The sequence below is a fragment of the Crinia signifera genome, chromosome 19, assembly GCF_055691185.1.
Source record: "Crinia signifera chromosome 19, ASM5569118v1, whole genome shotgun sequence".
Taxonomy (NCBI): domain Eukaryota; kingdom Metazoa; phylum Chordata; class Amphibia; order Anura; family Myobatrachidae; genus Crinia; species Crinia signifera.
This window is the reverse complement of record NC_139226.1, coordinates 35,649,037-35,672,257: the sequence shown is the minus strand read 5'-3', so window position 1 is coordinate 35,672,257 and position 23,221 is coordinate 35,649,037. Positions and strand designations below refer to the sequence as shown.

At 41.2% G+C, this 23,221-nt stretch overlaps 1 protein-coding gene across 1 annotated transcript in view; it reads left to right on the top strand.

The window, feature by feature from the left end:
• The window catches only part of LOC146041520 (uncharacterized), a 197,909-nt gene that overhangs the window by 173,114 nt on the left and 1,574 nt on the right, over nt 1-23,221 (top strand). The window contains exons 5-10 of the mRNA XM_083161483.1: nt 17,349-17,477; nt 18,389-18,517; nt 19,428-19,556; nt 20,520-20,648; nt 21,563-21,691; nt 23,076-23,204. Of these exons, the coding sequence (XP_083017609.1) occupies nt 17,349-17,477; nt 18,389-18,517; nt 19,428-19,556; nt 20,520-20,648; nt 21,563-21,691; nt 23,076-23,204 (774 nt within the window). The remainder of the gene's footprint in view (nt 1-17,348; nt 17,478-18,388; nt 18,518-19,427; nt 19,557-20,519; nt 20,649-21,562; nt 21,692-23,075; nt 23,205-23,221) is intronic.

Sequence of the window (23,221 nt, the reverse complement as noted above, 5' to 3'; positions counted from 1 at the left end):
TTCAGGTATAAAAACTATACAGTTTTATATAGTTTACAATTAGCTGTTATTAAGGGTAGTGATATCCTGTCCTTCCCTGTAACAGACCAGGTTGATGGGAATGGTGGTGCACATCTGGGCAATGCCAACATTCAAGTGGGGGGTGCGCTGGTACAACAAAGTGGAAGGACAGTGCAAATCTCCGGGCATCAAGATATTCAGGGTGGACTTAAAAGTAAGTTATAGTTATTGTTAAATTTGCATGTTTACAGCATTCAGCAATTGGTTTACTAGTTTTACAAATAAAAATACAATGTTAGAAAATATGCCCGGTATAGTTAGATTACTGATGTGTAGAGACAAAAACACTGCATAGTTGAGAAATATGTATTATCTGACTGTAAAATAAGTCATTAAAATAAATCCATTTACAAATTATTAATGTAATGTAGGTGCTGATGTCCTCTCCACAGCTAGTACTGATTTATGTAACTGGTGGAATACACTTTGGTGATTCCCTGAGGCTGATGATCAGTTTATAGCCCTGGCTACTGAAATACATCTATATTTATGAACAATTTCTTATACAGAGCAGTTAATTCTATTGCATCTGTTAGATGGTGGTGGTGTGAGGTGCGAAAAGGAGGATAAAGCATAAGACAGAATAAATGACATTGGGCATCTGAGTGGTCCATCCACCATTATATATCCTTTACAATTACAAGGCTAGCTTACTGTGTTCTGTGAAGATTGAACACTCAGTCTAATCTAGGAGTATCATCACAATATCAGCTATGTCACATAGGCCCTTATTCTGATCGGTGCGGCCGGATCTGATTATGCGGCCAGGACCGTGCGTGCGAAACCCCGCCTTCCATACGGATCGCCAACTCTGTCCGTAAGCAGTAAGAAGCTGGCCGAACGGACCGCACGTGTATTTTTCACGGAATACGCCTCCTCCATCTAAGGGAACCTTCCCCACCATTCGATGGTCGCAGACCATCGAATGCAGGACCGAGTGCTCCACCAGCTCCCGCAACCTCAGACCACACGTACATTTTTCTGTGCAAAAGCAGGGATCTGGGCGGGCAGCTGACATCCGGCGATGTCATATGTCCGCTCCCTACACGTGTGTCATGGCCACATTACCATACGTACGCCCAGCGTTTGCATGGGAACGCCCATAAAACGTGGGGCGTATGCATATGGTAATGAGCCCAAATAGCCCTTCACGCCCCTCTCCACCCCCTGTTCGGAGTGTTCACATATCATGCGGGATTTGGCCGTACGCCCCGCTCACACATGCGCAGAGACGCCTCTGAACATGCGCAGACACAAAACATCGGCGGCACGAACGCACGCGGATATTACCGCACCGATCAGAATAAGGGCCATAGAGATTGGTCCAGGTACTATACTAATGCTGGGTACACACCAGGACGACTAGGGCCCGATCAGCACAATCTAGATCCGATTCCGATCAATTGGATGCAGATTGTGTGCTGATTGGGCCCTTTTCTGAGCTGGTGTGGAGCGATTCCGATCCGATGCGCGGTCCCGCGGGTCGGTCGGTCGTTATTGAGATCCTACCTGCTGCAGGTAGGATCTCAATGACGACCATACAACCGGGTGCGGGTCGCCATCGGATCGGACCCGCTCACGGTGCACATCGTGAGCGGGTCGTGCCCTCCCGCGTCATCGTGAGCGGGTCGGACGAGACACTGACGACCCGCTCACGATGTGCATCGTGAGCGGGTCGTCCTGGTGTGTACCCTACATAACACTTCACAGTTTTATATAGTTTACAATTAGCTATTATTAAGGGTAGTGCAATCCTTCCCTTCCCTGTAACAGACCAGGTTGATGTGAATGGTGGTGCACATCTGGGCAATGCTGACATTCATATGGGTGGTGCGCTGGGACAACAAAGTGGACGGACAGTGGAAATCTCTGGGCAACACGATATTCAGGGTGGACTAAAAAGTAAGCTATAGCTTTTATTATATTAGTATATTTACAGCATTTAGCAATTACTTTACTGTGTTCTGTGAAAACTGAACACTCTGTCTAACCTATGAATATTATTACAAAATCAGCTATGTCACATAGAGATTGCTGTCTAATGTACTGTAGTTGGATGCAATTAGTGACTTTGAGCTACTGTGTTGAACAACCACCATTACACATTTGTTAGTCTTTATTAGACTTACTGAAGTTTGTTACTGTGTTCTGTGCAAATTGAAAACTCTATTCATTGGCATTCTATTTATAATAAACATTTCAATATAGTTTACAATGAACCCTTATTGAAGGTATTGATAATCCATCCTTCTCTGTAATAGACCTGGTTGATGTAAATGGTGGTGCACATCTAGGCAATGCCAACATTCAAGTAGGGGGTGAGCTGGTACAACAAAGTGGAAGGACAGTGAAAATCTCCGGGCAACAAGATATTAAAGGGGGACTTAAAAGTAAGTTATATTTATGTAGGTGTTTTTGCTGATGTCCGTTCCATAGCCAGTACAGATTTATGGTGGAATACACTTTAGAGATCCCCTCAGGCTGATGATCATTTTATCGCCCTGGCCACTGAAATACATGTACATTTATTAACAATTTCTTATAATTGGCAGTAAATTCCATTGTATCTGTATGATGGTGGTGGTGTAAGAAGTGAGAAAGAGGATAAAGTATAAGACAGAATAAATGACATTGGGCATCTGAGTGGTCCATCCACCATTATATATCCTTTACACCAACAAGGCTAGCTTACTGTGTTCTGTGCAGATTGAACACTCAGTCTAATCTATGAGTATCATCACAATATCAGCTACAGTATGTCACATAGAGGTTGTTATAGGTATAAACACTTCACAGTTTTATATGGTTTACAATGAGCTGTTATTAAGGGTAGTGATATCCCCTCCTTCCCTGTAACAGACCAGGTTGATGTGAACGTTGGTGCACATATAAGCAATGCGGACATTCATTTGGGGGGTGCGTTGGGACAACAAAGTGGACGGACAGTGCAAATCTCCGGGCAACACGATATTCAGGGTGGACTTAAAAGTAAGCTATAGTTATTATTAAATTAGTATATTTACAGTGTTACAATTTGGATTACTGTGTTCTGTGTAAATTGAACACTCGGTCTAACCTATGAATATTATCACAATATTATCTATGTCACATTCCGATTATTCCAGGTATAAAAACTATACAGTTTTATATAGTTTACAATTAACTGTTATGAAGGGTAGTGATAATCCATCCTTATCTGTAACAGACCAGGTTGATGGGAATGGTGGTGCACATCTGGGCAATGCCAACATTCAAGTGGGGACAGTGCAAATCTCTGGGCAACACAATATTCAGGGTGGACTTAAAAGTAAGTTATAGTTATTGTTAAATTTGCATGTGTACAGCATTCAGCAATTGGTTTACTAGTTTTACAAATAGAAATACAATGTTAGAAAATATGCCCGGTATAGGTAGAGGACTGATGTGTAGAGACTGAAAACACTGCATAGTTGATAATTATGTATTATCTGACTGTAAAACAAGTCATAAATGTAAATTAATTTACATAGTATGGCTGTAAAATAGGTGATTTTCTCCTATCCATAGCCAGTACTGATTATATTTAATGGTGGAATACAATGTGGTGATTCCAATGTGTAACTGGAGGGAGGGGGGAATTGACTGGACTCGGAACTGGAAAAACAGTAGTTATAAGAAAAAATCCATTAGTGAAGTTAAGGATATTAAAAGGTATCCAACCTATGCCCCGCACCGGAGAATAATTGGGACTGCACCATACCGCTTCTGTCCCTCAGGCTGATGATCAGTTTACAGCCATGGCCGCTGAAATACATCTACAGTATTTTTATTCCCGGTTTCTTATATAGAGCAGAAAAATCCATTGCATCTGTACGATGGTGGTGGTGTCAGGTGCGAGGAGGATAAAGCATTCGAAAGAATAAATGTAATTGGTCTTCTGACTAGTCCATTCACCATTATATATCATTTACACTTACAAGGCTAGCTTACTGTGTCCTGTGCAGATGGAACACTCAGTCTAACATATGAGTATCAACACAATATCAGTTACGTCACATAGAGGTTAGGCCAGGTATAAACACTTATCAGTTTTATATATTTTATAATTAGCTGCTATTAAGGGTAGTGCTATCCCTTCCTTCCCTGTAACAGACCAGGTTGATGTGAATGGTGGTGCACATCTGGACAATGGTGACATTCATATGGGTGGTGCGCTGGGACAACAAATTGGACGGACAGTGCAAATCTCCCGGGAACACAATATTCAGGGTGGACTAAAAAGTAAGCTATAGTTATTATTAAATTAGTATATTTACAGCATTTAGCGATTTCTTTACTGTGTTCTGTGCAAATTGAACACTCTGTCTAACCTATGAGTATTATAACAAAATCAGCTATGTCCCATAGAGATTGCTGCAGATATAAAAACTATACAGTTTTATATAGTCAATAATTAACTGTCATCAGGGATAGTTATAATCCCTCCTTATCTGTAATAGACCTAGTTGATGGGAACGGTGGTGCACATCTGGGCAATGCCAACATTCAAGTGGGGGGTGCACTGGTACAACAAAGTGGAAGGACAGTGCAAATCTCCAGGCAACAAGATATTCAGGGTGGACTTAAAAGTAAGTTAGAGTTATTAAGTGTGTATGTTTACAGCATTCAACATTTGCTTTACTAGTTGTACACAATGGAATACTATGATAGCGACTCTGCCCAGTATAGGTAGAGGACTGATGTGTAGAGACTGAAAACACTGCATAGTTGATAATTATGTATTATCTGACTGTAAAACAAGTCATAAATGTAAATTAATTTACATAGTATGGCTGTAAAATAGGTGATTTTCTCCTATCCATAGCCAGTACTGATTATATTAAATGGTAGAATTAGTGATGAGCGGGTCCGGATCTCCGAGATCCGGATCCGCACGGACGTCCTGAATCCGAATCCGGATCCAGGACGTCCGCGGACTCCCGCGCAGGCCCGGAGCCGAAATCGAGGCCCGACGTCACATTGGTGACGTCGGATTCTCGCGAGATCCGGATTACATAAAAGCCGGGACCCGCCGCCGCCATCTTCATTCTGTGGGGCGACGCAGAGCAGGCAGCAGTGCTGCCAGAGAGGGGGGTTTTATTTATTGCTCCGTGAGGGGGGTTTGCTGGAGCGTTGTGTGTGTCACTGTGCTGCTTGCTGCTAAAGAGCTGCAAGTACAGAGGGGGTTTAATCATTTTTATTGTGCTGCTGGAGAGTGATTTTTTTTTCTATATTGCTGTAGCCTGCTCATCTGTAATTTGTGTCACTGCTGCTGCTACAGAATACTACAGACAGAGGGGGGTTTATTGTACTGCCGCAGAGGGGGTTTTCTTTCTATATTGCTATAGCCTGCTCATCTCTAATTGTGTCACTGCTGCTGCTAGCCTGCTACAGAATACTACAGACAGAGGGGGGTTTAATAATTTTTATTGTGCTGCCAGAGAGGGTTTTTGTGCTGCCTGGCTACCTGTTATATGGTTGTAAACACCTACCAGGCAGTCACCTCTGTTGTTGCCAGTGCCACTACCTTGTACCTACCTCTCAGAGTATATAAAAAAAAATAAAAAAAAAATTAAAAATATATAAAAATATAAAAAAAAATAATTAAGTTGTTGTTGTTGCTGACACCACTGGCTGCCGTTAGATATCGCAGACTCAGTAATTAAATTTTTAACTGTGGTTTGCTGACGCCACTTGTTGTGTTACCTACCAGTGTATCCACTTTTGTATCTTGCTGCTGTTGTCACTGGCTAGTGACAACAACCAGCTGATATCTGGGTATCCAGTTTGCTGCCACCGCTGCCGTTACATATATCGCAGTAAATAACTCCGGTTTGCTGACGCCACTTGTTGTGTTACCTACCAGTGTATCCACAAAATAAATATTGTATCTTGCTGCTGTTGTCACTGGCTAGTGACAACCAGCTGATATCTGGGTATCCAGTTTGCTGCCACCGCTGCCGTTACATATATCGCAGTAAATAACTCCGGTTTGCTGACGCCACTTGTTGTGTTACCTACCAGTGTAACTATCCACAAAATAAATATTGTATCTTGCTGCTGTTGTCACTGGCTAGTGACAACCAGCTGATATCTGGGTATCCAGTTTGCTGCCACCGCTGCCGTTACATATATCGCAGTAAATAACTCCGGTTTGCTGACGCCACTTGTTGTGTTACCTACCAGTGTAACTATCCACAAAATAAATATTGTATCTTGCTGCTGTTGTCACTGGCTAGTGACAACCAGCTGATATCTGGGTATCCAGTTTGCTGCCACCGCTGCCGTTACATATATCGCAGTAAATAACTCCGGTTTGCTGACGCCACTTGTTGTGTTACCTACCAGTGTAACTATCCACAAAATAAATATTGTATCTTGCTGCTGTTGTCACTGGCTAGTGACAACCAGCTGATATCTGGGTATCCAGTTTGCTGCCACTGCTGCCGTTACATATATCGCAGTAAATAACTCCGGTTTGCTGACGCCACTTGTTGTGTTACCTACCAGTGTAACTATCCACAAAATAAATATTGTATCTTGCTGCTGTTGTCACTGGCTAGTGACAACAACCAGCTGATATCTGGGTATCCAGTTTGCTGCCACTGCTGCCGTTACATATATCGCAGTAAATAACTCCGGTTTGCTGACGCCACTTGTTGTGTTACCTACCAGTGTAACTATCCACAAAATAAATATTGTATCTTGCTGCTGTTGTCACTGGCTAGTGACAACCAGCTGATATCTGGGTATCCAGTTTGCTGCCACCGCTGCCGTTACATATATCGCAGTAAATAACTCCGGTTTGCTGACGCCACCTGTTGTGTTACCTACCAGTGTAACTATCCACAAAATAAATATTGTATCTTGCTGCTGTTGTCACTGGCTAGTGACAACAACCAGCTGATATCTGGGTATCCAGTTTGCTGCCACCGCTGCTGTTACATATATCGCAGTAAATAACTCCGGTTTGCTGACGCCACCTGTTGTGTTACCTACCAGTGTAACTATCCACAAAATAAATATTGTATCTTGCTGCTGTTGTCACTGGCTAGTGACAACAACCAGCTGATATCTGGGTATCCAGTTTGCTGCCACTGCTGCCGTTACATATATCGCAGTAAATAACTCCGGTTTGCTGAGGCCACTTGTTGTGTTACCTACCAGTGTATCCACTTTTGTATCTTGCTGCTGTTGTCACTGGCTAGTGACAACAACCAGCTGATATCTGGGTATCCAGTTTGCTGCCACTGCTGCCGTTACATATATCGCAGTAAATAACTCCGGTTTGCTGACGCCACTTGTTGTGTTACCTACCAGTGTATCCACAAAATAAATATTGTATCTTGCTGCTGTTGTCACTGGCTAGTGACAACAACCAGCTGATATCTGGGTATCCAGTTTGCTGCCACCGCTGCCGTTACATATATCGCAGTAAATAACTCCGGTTTGCTGACGCCACTTGTTGTGTTACCTACCAGTGTAACTATCCACAAAATAAATATTGTATCTTGCTGCTGTTGTCACTGGCTAGTGACAACAACCAGCTGATATCTGGGTATCCAGTTTGCTGCCACTGCTGCCGTTACATATATCGCAGTAAATAACTCCGGTTTGCTGACGCCACTTGTTGTGTTACCTACCAGTGTAACTATCCACAAAATAAATATTGTATCTTGCTGCTGTTGTCACTGGCTAGTGACAACAACCAGCTGATATCTGGGTATCCAGTTTGCTGCCACCGCTGCCGTTACATATATCGCAGTAAATAACTCCGGTTTGCTGACGCCACCTGTTGTGTTACCTACCAGTGTAACTATCCACAAAATAAATATTGTATCTTGCTGCTGTTGTCACTGGCTAGTGACAACAACCAGCTGATATCTGGGTATCCAGTTTGCTGCCACTGCTGCCGTTACATATATCGCAGTAAATAACTCCGGTTTGCTGACGCCACTTGTTGTGTTACCTACCAGTGTATCCACTTTTGTATCTTGCTGCTGTTGTCACTGGCTAGTGACAACAACCAGCTGATATCTGGGTATCCAGTTTGCTGCCACTGCTGCCGTTACATATATCGCAGTAAATAACTCCGGTTTGCTGACGCCACTTGTTGTGTTACCTACCAGTGTAACTATCCACAAAATAAATATTGTATCTTGCTGCTGTTGTCACTGGCTAGTGACAACAACCAGCTGATATCTGGGTATCCAGTTTGCTGCCACTGCTGCCGTTACATATATCGCAGTAAATAACTCCGGTTTGCTGACGCCACTTGTTGTGTTACCTACCAGTGTATCCACTTTTGTATCTTGCTGCTGTTGTCACTGGCTAGTGACAACAACCAGCTGATATCTGGGTATCCAGTTTGCTGCCACTGCTGCCGTTACATATATCGCAGTAAATAACTCCGGTTTGCTGACGCCACTTGTTGTGTTACCTACCAGTGTATCCACAAAATAAATATTGTATCTTGCTGCTGTTGTCACTGGCTAGTGACAACAACCAGCTGATATCTGGGTATCCAGTTTGCTGCCACCGCTGCCGTTACATATATCGCAGTAAATAACTCCGGTTTGCTGACGCCACTTGTTGTGTTACCTACCAGTGTAACTATCCACAAAATAAATATTGTATCTTGCTGCTGTTGTCACTGGCTAGTGACAACAACCAGCTGATATCTCGGTATCCAGTTTGCTGCCACCGCTGCCTACCGTTAGATATCGCAGTACATAACTCTGGTTTGCTGACGCCACTTGTTGTGTTACTGATATATATCCACTTTTGTATCTTGCTGCTGTTGTCACTGGATAGTGACAACAACCAGCTGATATCTCGGTATCCAGTTTGCTGACACCGCTGCCTACCGTTAGATATCCAAAATATGGAGGATAAAAAAAAAGGAAAAGATGAGGAGCCACTTCGTCGTGCTTCTGAAGCTGATGCCACTAGTCATCATGACATAGGCGATGAAATGCCATCGACGTCGTCTGCCAAGGCCGATGCCCAGTGTCAAAGTAGAGGGCATGTAAAATCCAAAAAGCCAAAGTTGAGTAAAAGGCCCTTAAAAAGAAAAAGCAAATCATTGGAGGAGAAACTTAAAGTTGCCAGTGTGCCATTTACAACGCGGAGTGGCAAGGAACGGCTACGGCCATGGCCTATGTTCATGACTAGTGGCTCAGCTTCACAAGATGATCAAAGTCCTCCTCCTCCTCCTCCTCCTCCTCCTTCTCCCACTTTAAAATTTAAGAGATTTAAGGTGTCACCAACAAAAATCCAGCAAACAACTCTGCCTTCCAAAGAAGACATGGTATCACAAATCCCAGTGGAGAGTCCAAGGGTGTTGGTGGTTGCGATGCCTGACCTTCCCATCACTGTATGGGAAGAGGATGCTCCTTTCAGCATTCGCAGCACACCCTCTGCATGTGCTGGAAGGATCACAGACAGTGCAGTTGCAGATGTCGATAATGAAGGTGTCAGTGTTGTACACCAGGAGGAGGATATTGATGAAGCTGGTGCTGAGGGAGAAATTGACGAGGAGGACGATGCTGATGCGGTTTGCTTAAATGAGGCACCGGGCAAGACAGTTGTTGTCCGTGAGATCCCAAAGGGCATCACCATGCCTGGACAGAAGACCAATAAATCCACCTCTTCGGTCTGGAATTATTTTTATCCCAAACCGTCCAACAATTGTTTTGCCATATGTAGCTTATGCAAAGCTCAAATAAGCAGGGGTAAGGACGTTTCCCACCTAGGGACATCCTCCCTTCTACGTCACTTGAAGAGCGTTCATAAGTTGCTGTTTAGTTCAGAAACTGTGGCTAAGAATGTACACAGTCCAGGGACAACTAAATCCCTTTGTCCTGTTGTGTCCACGTGCCCAACTACACCGCAAAGTCCCTCCTCGTCAATTTCTTCCTCAATGAGGATTGGGAGTAGTCCTATAGGCCATGTTACTTGCCTGACTGACTCCTCTCCTATCCGGGATTCTTCTGGAGGATCCTGCATTGCTACGCCTCCTACTGCTGCCGCTGCTGCTGTTGCTGCTGGGAGTCATTCATCATCCCGGAGGGGAAGTCGGAACACTTATTTCACTAAGCAATTGACTGTCCAACAGTCCTTTGCCATGAAGATGAAGTATGACAGCAGTCATCCAATGGCAAAGCGGGTAACTGAGGCCTTAGCAGATCTGATTGTATTAGATGTGCTTCCGGTGTCCATAACTGCTGGAGTAGGATTTAGACGATTGATGGACTTAGTGTGTCCCCGTTACAAAATACCGTCAAGATTCCACTTCGCTAGACAGGCGATACCGAAGCTGTACAGTAAAGTGCATAAAAGTGTTCTCAGTGCCCTGAAAAATGCGGTCATACCCACTGTCCACTTAACAACGGACATGTGGACAAGTGGAAAAGGGCAGACTAGGGATTACATGACCGTGACAGCCCACTGGGTAGATGAATCACCTTGTCCAGCAGCAACAACAGCAGCAGCACCAGTAGTAGGACCTGGGAAATGCCAGCTCCTTCCTAGGCAGGCTACGTTGTGTGTAACCGCTTTCCGTAAGAGGCACACCGCCGATAACCTCTTACAGAAACTGAGGGTAATCATTGGGCAATGGCTTACCCCTCTTAGACTCTCCTGGGGATTTGTGGTGTCAGACAATGCCTGCAATATCGTGCGGGCATTAAAGCAGGGCAAATTCCAGCATGTGCCCTGTTTTGCTCACACGATAAATTTGGTGGTCCAGAGTTTTCTAAGAGACAACAGAGCTGTGCAGGGGACTCTTTCGGTGGCCCGAAAAATTTGTGGCCACTTTCGTCATTCGGCGGCTGCATGCCAAAGACTGGAGCGGCAGCAAACACTGTTGAACCTGCCCCTCCATCAGCTGAAGCAAGAGGTCGTAACGCGGTGGAACTCAACCCTCTATATGCTTCAGAGGATGGAGGAGCAGCAAAGGGCCATTCAAGCCTATACATCCACCTATGACATAGGCAAAGGAGGGGGTATGCACCTGACTCAAGCACAGTGGAGAATGATTTCAGTGTTGTGCAAGATTCTCCAACCCTTCGAACTTGCCACACGTGAAGTCAGTTCAGACACTGCCAGCTTGAGTCAGGTCATTCCCCTCATCAGGCTTTTGCAGAAACAGTTGGAGAAAGTGAAGGAGGAGCTGAGACGGAGCGAGTCCTCTAAGCATGTGGGACTTGTGGATGAAGTCCTTCATACGCTTTGCCAGGATTCGAGGGTGGTACAAATTTTGAAATCAGAGGAGTACATTTTGGCCACCGTGCTCGATCCTCGGTTTAAAGCCTACGTGGTGTCACTCTTTCCGGCGGACACAAGCCTGCAGAAGTGCAAAGAACTGCTGGTTAGAAAACTGTCATCTTCTGAAGTGGAAAGTGACTCAGCAGCACCTTCTCCTTCATTTTCTCCAGCAACTGGTTCTGCAAGGAAACAACTGCGATTTCCTAAACCCCCCGCTGGTGGTGATAAAGGACCAAGTTTGGACATTTGGTCTGGGCTGAAGGACCTTCCAACAATTTCTGACATGTCTACTTCCACTGCCTATGATGCTATCACCATTGACAGAATGGTGGAGGATTATATGGGTGACAGCACCCAAGTAGGCATGTCAGAGAGTCCTTACCAGTACTGGCAGAAAAAAAAGGAAATTTGGAAGCCCCTGTACAAACTGGCTCTATATTACCTCAGTTGCCCTTCCTCCAGTGTGTACTCCGAAAGAGTTTTTAGTGCAGCTGGGAACCTTGTCAGCAATAAGCGTAGGAGGTTGCTTCCAAAAAATGTGGAGAAGATGATGTTCATAAAAATGAATTATCAATTCTACGAGAAAGACCAGCGTCCACAAAGTACACAGGAACCTGTGGTGGTGGATTCCAGCGGGGACGAATTAATACTCTGTGAGGGTGAGGAAGAACAAGATACTGATGGTGGTGAGGAATCGCTGGATGAGGATGAGGACGACCTTTTGCCTCTGTAGAGCCAGTTTGTGCAGGGACATATTAAATGGCAGCTTGTGATGTGGGGGCCCAAACGAACCAATCATTTCAGCCACAGTCGTGTGGCAGACCCTGTGGCTGAAATGATTGGTTTGTTAAAGTGTGCGTGTCCTGTTTATACAACATAAGGGTGGGTGGGAGGGCCCAAGGACAATTCCATCTTGCACCTCTTTTTTGTCTTTTGAATAATGTGCTCTTTGGGGCCTAGTTTGGGTGGGAGTGCCGTAGGACAATTCCATCTTGCACCTCTTTTTTGTCTTTTGAATAATGTGCTCTTTGGGGCCTAGTTTGGGTGGGAGTGCCCTTGGACACTTCCATCTTGCACCTCTTTTTTGTCTTTTGAATAATGTGCTCTTTGGGGCCTAGTTTGGGTGGGAGTGCCGTAGGACAATTCCATCTTGCACCTCTTTTTTGTCTTTTGAATAATGTGCTCTTTGGGGCCTAGTTTGGGTGGGAGTGCCGTAGGACAATTCCATCTTGCACCTCTTTTTTGTCTTTTGAATAATGTGCTCTTTGGGGCCTAGTTTGGGTGGGAGTGCCCTTGGACACTTCCATCTTGCACCTCTTTTTTATCTTTTGAATAATGTGCTCTTTGGGGCCTAGTTTGGGTGGGAGTGCCGTAGGACAATTCCATCTTGCACCTCTTTTTTGTCTTTTGAATAATGTGCTCTTTGGGGCCTAGTTTGGGTGGGAGTGCCCTTGGACACTTCCATCTTGCACCTCTTTTTTGTCTTTTGAATAATGTGCTCTTTGGGGCCTAGTTTGGGTGGGAGTGCCCTTGGACACTTCCATCTTGCACCTCTTTTTTGTCTTTTGAATAATGTGCTCTTTGGGGCCTAGTTTGGGTGGGAGTGCCGTAGGACAATTCCATCTTGCACCTCTTTTTTGTCTTTTGAATGATGTGCTCTTTGGGGCCTAGTTTGGGTGGGAGGGCCCTTGGACAATTCCATCTTGCACCTCTTTTTTTCTTTTGAATAATGTGCTCTTTGGGGCCTAGTTTTTCTATCTGCCACTGCAGTGCCACTCCTAGATGGGCCACGTGTTTGTGCCACCCATTTGTCTTGCTTATCATAGTCATCCAGCTACCTCGGTGCAACATTTTGGCCTAAAAACAATATTGTGAGGTGTGAGGTCTTCAGAATAGACTGTAAATGAGTGGAGAAGAAAGCTGATGGGGTTAATAATAGCATAGGAGCAAAAAAACACCTAAATTATGCAATGTTAACCATTTTTATGCTTTTTTCAAAAAAATCAGAACCCAAAACCCAAAACCCAAAACCTTTAGGGGGTGTTTTGGCAAAACCCATTAGAACCCAAAACCTGAAGGTAATCAGAACCCAAAACCCAAAACCCAAAACGCGAAAAAGTGTCCGGTGCACATCTCTAGGTAGAATACACTGTGGTGATTCCAATGTGTAACTGGAGGGAGGGGGGAATTGACTGGACTCGGAACTGGAAAAACAGTAGTTATAAGAAAAAATCCATTAGTGAAGTTAAGGATATTAAAAGGTATCCAACCTATTCCCCGCACCGGAGAATAATTGGGACTGCACCATACAGCTTCTGTCCCTCAGGCTGATGATCAGTTTACAGCCATGGCCGCTGAAATACATCTACAGTATTTTTATTCCCGGTTTCTTATATAGAGCAGAAAAATCCATTGCATCTGTACGATGGTGGTGGTGTCAGGTGCGAGGAGGATAAAGCATTCGAAAGAATAAATGTAATTGGTCTTCTGACTAGTCCATCCACCATTATATATCATTTACACTTACAAGGCTAGCTTACTGTGTCCTGTGCAGATGGAACACTCAGTCTAACATATGAGTATCAACACAATATCAGTTACGTCACATAGAGGTTAGGCCAGGTATAAACACTTATCAGTTTTATATATTTTATAATTAGCTGCTATTAAGGGTAGTGCTATCCCTTCCTTCCCTGTAACAGACCAGGTTGATGTGAATGGTGGTGCACATCTGGACAATGGTGACATTCATATGGGTGGTGCGCTGGGACAACAAAGTGAACGGACAGTGCAAATCTCCCGGGAACACAATATTCAGGGTGGACTAAAAAGTAAGCTATAGTTATTATTAAATTGGTATATTTACAGCATTTAGCGATTTCTTTACTGTGTTCTGTGCAAATGAACACTCTGTCTAACCTATGAGTATTATAACAAAATCAGCTATGTCCCATAGAGATTGCTGCAGATATAAAAACTATACAGTTTTATATAGTCAATAATTAACTGTTATCAGGGATAGTTATGATCCATCCTTCTCTGTAATAGACCTAGTTGATGGGAAAGGTGGTGCACATCTGGGCAATGCCAACATTCAAAGTATAATATAAACAATTTAATTGAGATAAGGAGATATTGCTGATATTATGAGAATGCACAGGAAATAGGCTCAGAACTCAGGGGCAGATTTATTAAGCTTGGAGAAGAGATAAACTGGAGATAAAGCAGAGAAAAGGTAAAAGGAGATAAAGCACCAGCTAATCAACTCCCAACTGTCTTTTTCAAACACAGTTGATTGGCTGGTGCTTTATCTCCTTTTACCTTTTCTCCGCTGTATCTCCAGTTTATCTCTTCTCCAAGCTTAATAAATCTGCCCCTGAGTTCTGAGCCTATTTCCTGTGCATTCTCATAATATCAGCAATATCTCCTTATCTCAATTAAATTGTTTATATTATACAAGAATAGACAGTCATCTATAGTTTACAATAATAAACGGTAGTGATAACTGTTCCTTCCCTGTAATAGACCTGGTTGATGTGAATGTTGGTGCACATCTGGGCAATGCCAACATACAAATGTGTGTGGGTGGGATGGGGGGTGCCGGGGCAGCAAAGTGGGTGGACCGTGCTAATCTCCAGGGCAATAAAATATTCAGGGTGGATTTAAAAAAAAATCATCAGGGGAGAAATATGGGGTATAGTTGTTATTACTGAAATAGTATATTTACAGCCTTTGGGATTGAAGTTCCTAATTATACAAATAAAAACATAATGATACTGAATATGTCAGGAGTATTTAGAGGATTGAATATTGTGCATAGTTATGCATTCTTACTTTTATTATGAAACAAATCATAAAAAATGATTAGCATATTGAATTTCAAGTGGGGAATTTACCAAGATGAGAGTTCTATTTGACATGGAATGTTGCAATGGGAAACCAGTTATACTGTAATCTACTTGCCCATTGCACCATTCCATGTGAAGTAGAACTACCAACTAAGTAAATTGCCCTCTCAATGTAGTTGCTGCTTTTCTTTTAACAACCAAATATGATTACCCATTACATAGCATTATATGCTATTAGACATGTGACAAAAAGCTTATGATAACTTTCCATAAAGGAAACGTGGGTTCTCCACCAGAGCTCGCTGTTGCAGCGGTATAGTTTGCAATAGTCAAAGGTTTCAGATTTACGCTTTATGGCAGATGTATCCCTAAATCAGATGACATCTAATGCTGCAGGGTGTTGAAAAGGGGCGTTGACTCACAAGTAGAAGCATGGTCTCATGGGTATGGGGCCTCAACGGTTGGTGGTCTTATGTCCCAGACCACAGGTTTTGCACTGTGAGGTGCTAAACATGACTATGGTGTCACCTCTCAGCAGGTGACACCAGAGGGTAAGTATTGAAAACCTTGGGTGTTAAGTGTGTGATGTGGGATCTACTGTAACCGACACACACCGAAACCATTATACATACGCCAGTGATTACCGCTCTTCTTGTAGCAGTGAAACTTCACACTAGTGCACACGTTTCAACCTGTGTTATTACATTGATTCAAAAGTCCTGTGTCCGGCGGAAGTGTTGGATCCCACTTCAGAAACACCTTCCCATGTAAAGGAGTGGAGAGCATTAACCAACGCCATCTGAAGATTACTAAAGTTTCTGCTGTCAAGCTCTAAACAATTTTTTTTTCAGGGCTTGTTGAATTATGATCCCCAATATTTTAATTAGTTGGCCAGATGGGGACTGGAATCTTAGTTTAAATACATTCTACATTATAATTTTCCACTTTTCCATCATACGTTTTGACCTGTTTAGTACCTATGAAAACAAGTTATCCAGTTTGGTCCAAATACAGCATTTTGGGGCAAATGTATTAAGCCTGGCGAAGAGATAAACTGGAGATAAAGTGGAAGGAGATAACGCACCAGCCAATCAACTCCTGACTGTCATATTTCAAACACAGCTGATTGGCTGGTGCGTTATCTCCTTCCACATTATCTCCACTTTATCTCCAGTTTATCTCTTTGTCAGGCTTAATACATTTGGCCCTTTATTAGGAGATACTGTTTTTTTAATCTCACAGTAAAACATAAACATAACTTTACTTTTCTAACATTATTCTAAATAGAAATGTGAGGTTTGCTTCTCCAGAAATCCAAATCCACCCAATGTAAACCAAAATGACATGTTTCCCGTACAAGGTAGCCACAAATCTAAGATTTGCGTGCACCTTAGAAATCAGCGTACGAGGGGGGGTGACATTCGGGTGGTGACGGGCAGCATTTAAAGCACACGCAAAGCTGCAATTTCACAGTTTTGCGTGATAACCAGAATGAGGGCCTTTGTCTGCTGTAGCTCTGGTCTATATCCCAGTGCTGACCTGATCAGACCAGACTTTGCAAGAAGCACAAGAGTAGAGAATGACACCCAAGGCAGGAAACAGGAACTGCCCTGGCTTTGAAATGTGCAAGGTGCTAAGTTGAACACTATATACCTTACTATTATTAATCTGTGTAGAATTTAATTTCAACAATTAAGCACTTTGTCATCAAACTAATATAAATTATTCAAATTAAAGACCTTTAACAAAGCTTATATAAATGGATGTAAGTGTATTTTATACAAGTGCTTGACTTTCTGTCAATTATATTTCAGTTGTGTTTATTTTTTAAGCTTATTCTCAATCGCAGACTAATTTTGAGTTTATCCTGAGTGTATACTTCATAAGTTTGGACATTTTTAGTACCTATGGAAACAAAGGTTAAGTTATCGGTTTTGGTCCACACACAGCATTTTATGAGGACATTCTAACGTTTTAAACTTACAGGAAAACATAAGCATAGCTCTACTTCTCTAACACTATTCTAAATAGAAATGCTTCTCCAGGAATCCGAATCCACCCGATTTTTGGGATCCAAACTGAAATGACATATCTCCTCTGTATACACAATTCCAATGTTATTATACCACTGACTCCTTTTTAATCTTCAAACAGTTGATTCTGGAATCGGAGTTAAATTGGGCCAAGAACTGGACAGCAAAGAAAAGCATGGAGGCATTGATATTAAGATAAAAGGTGGAAGCAAAAAATCATCTAAGGAAGATAACTCAAAAGAAATTGATGGTATGTAGAGCTATTTACCATAGTATTTGACACACCTTCAGATATCTACTGTATTGTCATTTTCTAATTGCATTTAAAGGCCCATCCACAGTATATGATAAAAGATGACACCGATATTGGTGGCGGCGGGGACCTGGTGGGGTGCTGGCAATGCGGAGTACATAAACACCTGCCTATGCTGGCAGGGAAGGGAGTGATGGTGGTGTGAGGTGGGGGGAGCGTAGGCCATAGAATTATTTAATTTCAGGGCCTGTTGAATTTTGTTCCCCAATATTTTATTCAGTAGGCCAAATGGGGACTGAAATATAGGATATCGCTGCCTTTATAATAAATGGCCCTGATACTAAGGGACAACAAATAAATAAAGTGTTATACTTTGATTTATAACATATTCTGCTTACAAGAGTATTACAAACTGAAATAATGATTTTAATACAAAACTACACTCAGCTGTTTTTTTCTGGTTAAAATTACAAATTGATTGGTTTGTAACGATGTTCTTATCCTAGATGCAATACCTTTCAGTTACCCTACAGGCAATCTATTTATGTTAAAATCTACAATATTAACAATCAGACTCTGCAGATAAGTGACGAGAGAATGTAGTTTGCACAATAGAGTGCTGTGTGTAGGAAAGGTTCAACACTCAGGATGGCGGCCTACAAGCCTGGGCTGCAGCACTGATGATATATGCAGTATTTTATTAGGAGATACTATTTTATAAGCTCACAGTAAAAAACATAAACATAACTCTACTTCTCTAACACTATTTTAAATAGAAATGTGAGGTTTGGTTTTCTAGAAATCCCAATCCACCCAATTTTTGGGGAACAAAACCAATATAACATGTTTCCTCTGTATACACAATTCCAGTTGGATTGAACTATTGACTCCTATTTTTTTTCAAACAGTTGATTCTGGATTTGGAGTTAAATTGGGCAAAGAACATGACAGCAAAGAGAAACATGGAGGCATTGATATTAAGATAAAAGGTGGAAGCAAAAAATCATCTAAGGAAGATAACTCAAAAGAAATTGATGGTATGTAGAGCTATTTACCATAGTATTTGACACATCTTCAGATATCTACTGTATTGTCATTTTCTAATTGCATTTAAAGGCCCATACACAGTATATGATCAAAGATGACACCGATATTGGTGGCGGCGGGGACCTGGTGGGGTGCTGGCAATGCAGAGTACATAAACACCTGCCTATGCTGGCAGGGAAGGGAGTGACGGTGGCGCGAGGTGGGGGGAGCGTAGGCCATAGAATTATTTAATTTCAGGGCCTGTTGAATTTTGATCCCCAATAGTTTATTCAGTAGGCCAAATGGGGTCTGAAATATAGGATATCCCTGCCTTTATAATTAAAGGCCCTGATACTAAGGGACGACAAATAAATAAAGTGTTATACTTTGATTTATAACATATTCTGCTTACAAGAGTATTACAAACTGAAATAATGATTTTAATACAAAACTACACTCAGCTGTTTTTTTCTGGTTAAATTATAAATTGATTGGTTTGTAACGATGTTCTTATCCTAGATGCAATACCTTTCAGTTATCCTACAGGCAATCTATTTATGTTAAAATCTACAATATTAACAATCAGACTCTGCAGATAAGTGACCAGAGAATGTAGTTTGCACAATAGAGTGCTGTGTGTAGGAAAGGTTCAACACTCAGGATGGCGGCCTACAAGCCTGGGCTGCAGCACTGATGATATATGCAGTATTTTATTAGGAGATACTATTTTATAAGCTCACAGTAAAAAACATAAACATAACTCTACTTCTCTAACACTATTTTAAATAGAAATGTGAGGTTTGGTTTTCTAGAAATCCCAATCCACCCAATTTTTGGGGAACAAAACCAATATAACATGTTTCCTCTGTATACACAATTCCAGTTGGATTGAACTATTGACTCCTATTTTTTTTCAAACAGTTGATTCTGGATTTGGAGTTAAATTGGGCAAAGAACATGACAGCAAAGAGAAACATGGAGGCATTGATATTAAGATAAAAGGTGGAAGCAAAAAATCATCTAAGGAAGATAACTCAAAAGAAATTAATGGTATGTAGAGATATTTACCATACCATTTGACACAACTTCAGATATCTACTGTATCGTCATTTTCTAATTGCATTTAAAGGACCATACACAGTATAGGATCAACGATGACACCGATATTGGTGGCGGCGGGGACCTGGTGGGGTGCTGGCACTGGGAAGTACATAAACACCTGCCTATGCTGGCAGGGAAGGGAGTGATCGTGGTGCGAGGTGGGGAGGGGGGGGAGCATAGGGCATAGAATTATTTAATATCAGGGCCTTTTGAATCTTGATCCCCAATATTTTATTCAGTTGACCAAATAGGGTCTGAAATGTAGGATATCCCTACCTTTATAATGAGAGGCCCTGATGCTCAAATTTTTTTTTATAGTAGGTGTCAGTGCTTATTTTCATTTAATTTCGTAGAAATTAAGGGACAATAAATCTATGTGTGATGTTTTGATTCAGTTTAACAGAATATTATAATTTGAAAAAATGTTTTTTATACAAAACTACAGTCAGCTGTATTTTTCTGGTTAAAATTACAAATTGATTGGTTTGTATCGATGTTCCTATCCTAGATGCAATACCTTTCAGTTACCCTACAGGCAATCTATTTATGTTAATTCCTACAATATTAACAATCAGACTCATAGATAAGTGACCAGAAAATGTAGTTTGCACAATAGACTGCTGTCTGTAGGAAAGGTTCAACACTCAGGATGGCAGCCTACCAGCCTGGGCTGCAGCACTGATGATATATACAGTATTTTATTAGGAAATACTATTTTATTAAGCTCACAGTAAAAAAACATAAACATAACTCTACTTCTGGAACACTATTCTAAATAGAAATGTGAGGTTTGGTTTTCTAGAAATCTGAATCCACCCAATTTTTTGGGAACAAAACTGATATAACATGTTTCCTCTGTATACACAATTCCAGTTAGATTGAACTAATGACTCATATTTAATTTTGAAACAGTTGATTCTGGATTTGGAGTTAAATTGGGCAAAGAACATGACAGCAAAGAGAAACATGGAGGCATTGATATTAAGATAAAAGGTGGAAGCAAAAAATCATCTAAGGAAGATAACTCAAAAGAAATTGATGGTATGTAGAGCTATTTACCATAGTATTTGACACACCTTCAGATATCTACTGTATTGTTATTTTCTAATTGCATTTAAAGGCCCATACACAGTATATGATCAAAGATGACACTGATATTGGTGGCGGCGGGGACCTGGTGGGGTGCTGGCAATGCGGAGTACATAAACACCTGCCTATGCTGGCAGGGAAGGGAGTGATGGGGGCGTGAGGTGGGGGCAGCATAGGCCATAGAATTATTTAATTTCAGGGCCTGTTGAATTTTGATCCCCAATAGTTTATTCAGTAGGCCAAATGGGGACTGAAATATAGGATATCCCTGCCTTTATAATAAATGGCCCTGATACTAAGGGACAACAAATAAATAACGTGTTATACTTTGATTTATAAAAGATTCAGCTTACAAGAGTATTACAAATTGAAATAATGATTTTAATACAAAACTACAGTCAGCTGTTTTTTTCTGGTTAAAATTACAAATTGATTGGTTTGTATCGATGTTCCTATCCTAGATGCAATACCTTTCAGTTATCCTACAGGCAATCTATTTATGTTAAAATCTACAATATTAACAATCAGACTCTGCAGATAAGTGACGAGAGAATGTAGTTTGCACAATAGACTGCTGTCTGTAGGAAAGGTTCAACACTCAGGATGGCAGCCTACAAGCCTGGGCTGCAGCACTGATGATATATGCAGTATTTTATTAGGAGATACTATTTTATTAAGCTCACAGTAAAATAAAACATAAACATAACTCTACTTCTCTAACACTATTCTAAATAGAAATGTGAGGTTTGCTTTTCTAGAAATCCGAATCCACACAATTTTGGGGAACAAAACCAATATAACATGTTTCCTCTGTATACACAATTCCAGTTGGATTGAACTATTGACTCCTATTTTTTTTCAAACAGTTGATTCTGGATTTGGAGTTAAATTGGGCAAAGAACATGACAGCAAAGAGAAACATGGAGGCATTGATATTAAGATAAAAGGTGGAAGCAAAAAATCATCTAAGGAAGATAACTCAAAAGAAATTGATGGTATGTAGAGCTATTTACCATAGTTTTTGACACAACTTCAGATTCTACTGTATTGTCATTTTCTAATTGCATTTAAAGGCCCATACACAGTATATGATCAATGATGACACCGATATTGGTGGCGGCGCGGACCTGGTGGGGTGCTGGCAATAGGGAGTACATAAACACCTGCCTATGCTGGCAGGGAAGGGAGTGATGGTAGCACGAGGTGTGGGGGGGGGGGAGCGTAGGCCATAGAATTATTTAATTTCAGGGCCTGTTGAATTTTGATCCCTAATATTTTATTCAATTGGCCAAATGGGGACTGAAATATACTATATCCCTGCCTTTATAATAAATGGCCCCGATACTTCTTTTTCTTTTAAGTAGGTGTCAGTGCTAATTTTCATCTTTTGTACAAAATAACGGACAACAAATAAATAAAGTGTGATACAGGTTGAGTATCCCGTATCCGAATATCCGTTATCCAAATAATTCCGAAAACCATACATTCCAGAAAGTGACAAAAAAATAATTTCTTTGCTAAAACTCACTGTGCACATTTGTAACAGCACTACTGGGGACATGATATGTAACTGCCACTATATATGTACAAGACAATGATTGCTTGGCATTCAAATTCAATATCTGAGATAGTACACAAATTTTGTTTCATGTTTTGAAACCTTGTTTTTTGAACAAATAACATATATTTGTGTGCATTTCATGTGTTTGATGTATTTATACAGCATAAATGCAAGATACTTCAAAATACATCATTGAAATATTAAAATATTCCGAAATACGGAATAATACGTTATCCAAAATTCTCCTGGTCCCGAGCATTTTGGATACGGGATACTCAACCTGTACTTTGATTTATAACAGATTCAGCTTACAAGAGTATTAAAAGTTGAAATAATGATTTTAATACAAAACTACAGTCAGCTGTATTTTTCTGGTTAAAATTACAAATTGATTGGTTTGTATCGATGTTCTTATCCTAGATGCAATACCTTTCAGTTATCCTAGAGGCAATCTATTTATGTTAATACCTACAATATTAACAATCAGACTCATAGATAAGTGACCAGAGTAGTTTGCACAATAGAGTGTTGTCTGTAGGAAATGTTCAACACTCAGGATGTTGGCCTTCCAGCCCGGACTGCAGCACTAATGATATATACAGTATTTTATTAGGAGATACTATTTTTTTAAGCTCACAGTAAAAAAACATAAACATAACTCTACTTCTGTACACTATTCTAAATAGAAATGTGAGGTTCGCTTCTCCAGAAATCCGAATCCACCCATATTTTTGGAACAAAATCAAAATAAAGTTTTTTCTCTATATACACAGTTCCAATGTTATAAAACCATTGACTCCTTTTTACTCTTCAAACAGATGATTCTGAAATCGGAGTTAAATTGCGCAAAGAACATAACAGCAAAGAGAAACATGGAGGCATTGATATTAAGATAAAAGGTGGAAGCAAAAAATCATCTAAGGAAGATAACTCAAAAGAAATTGATGGTATGTAGAGCTATTTA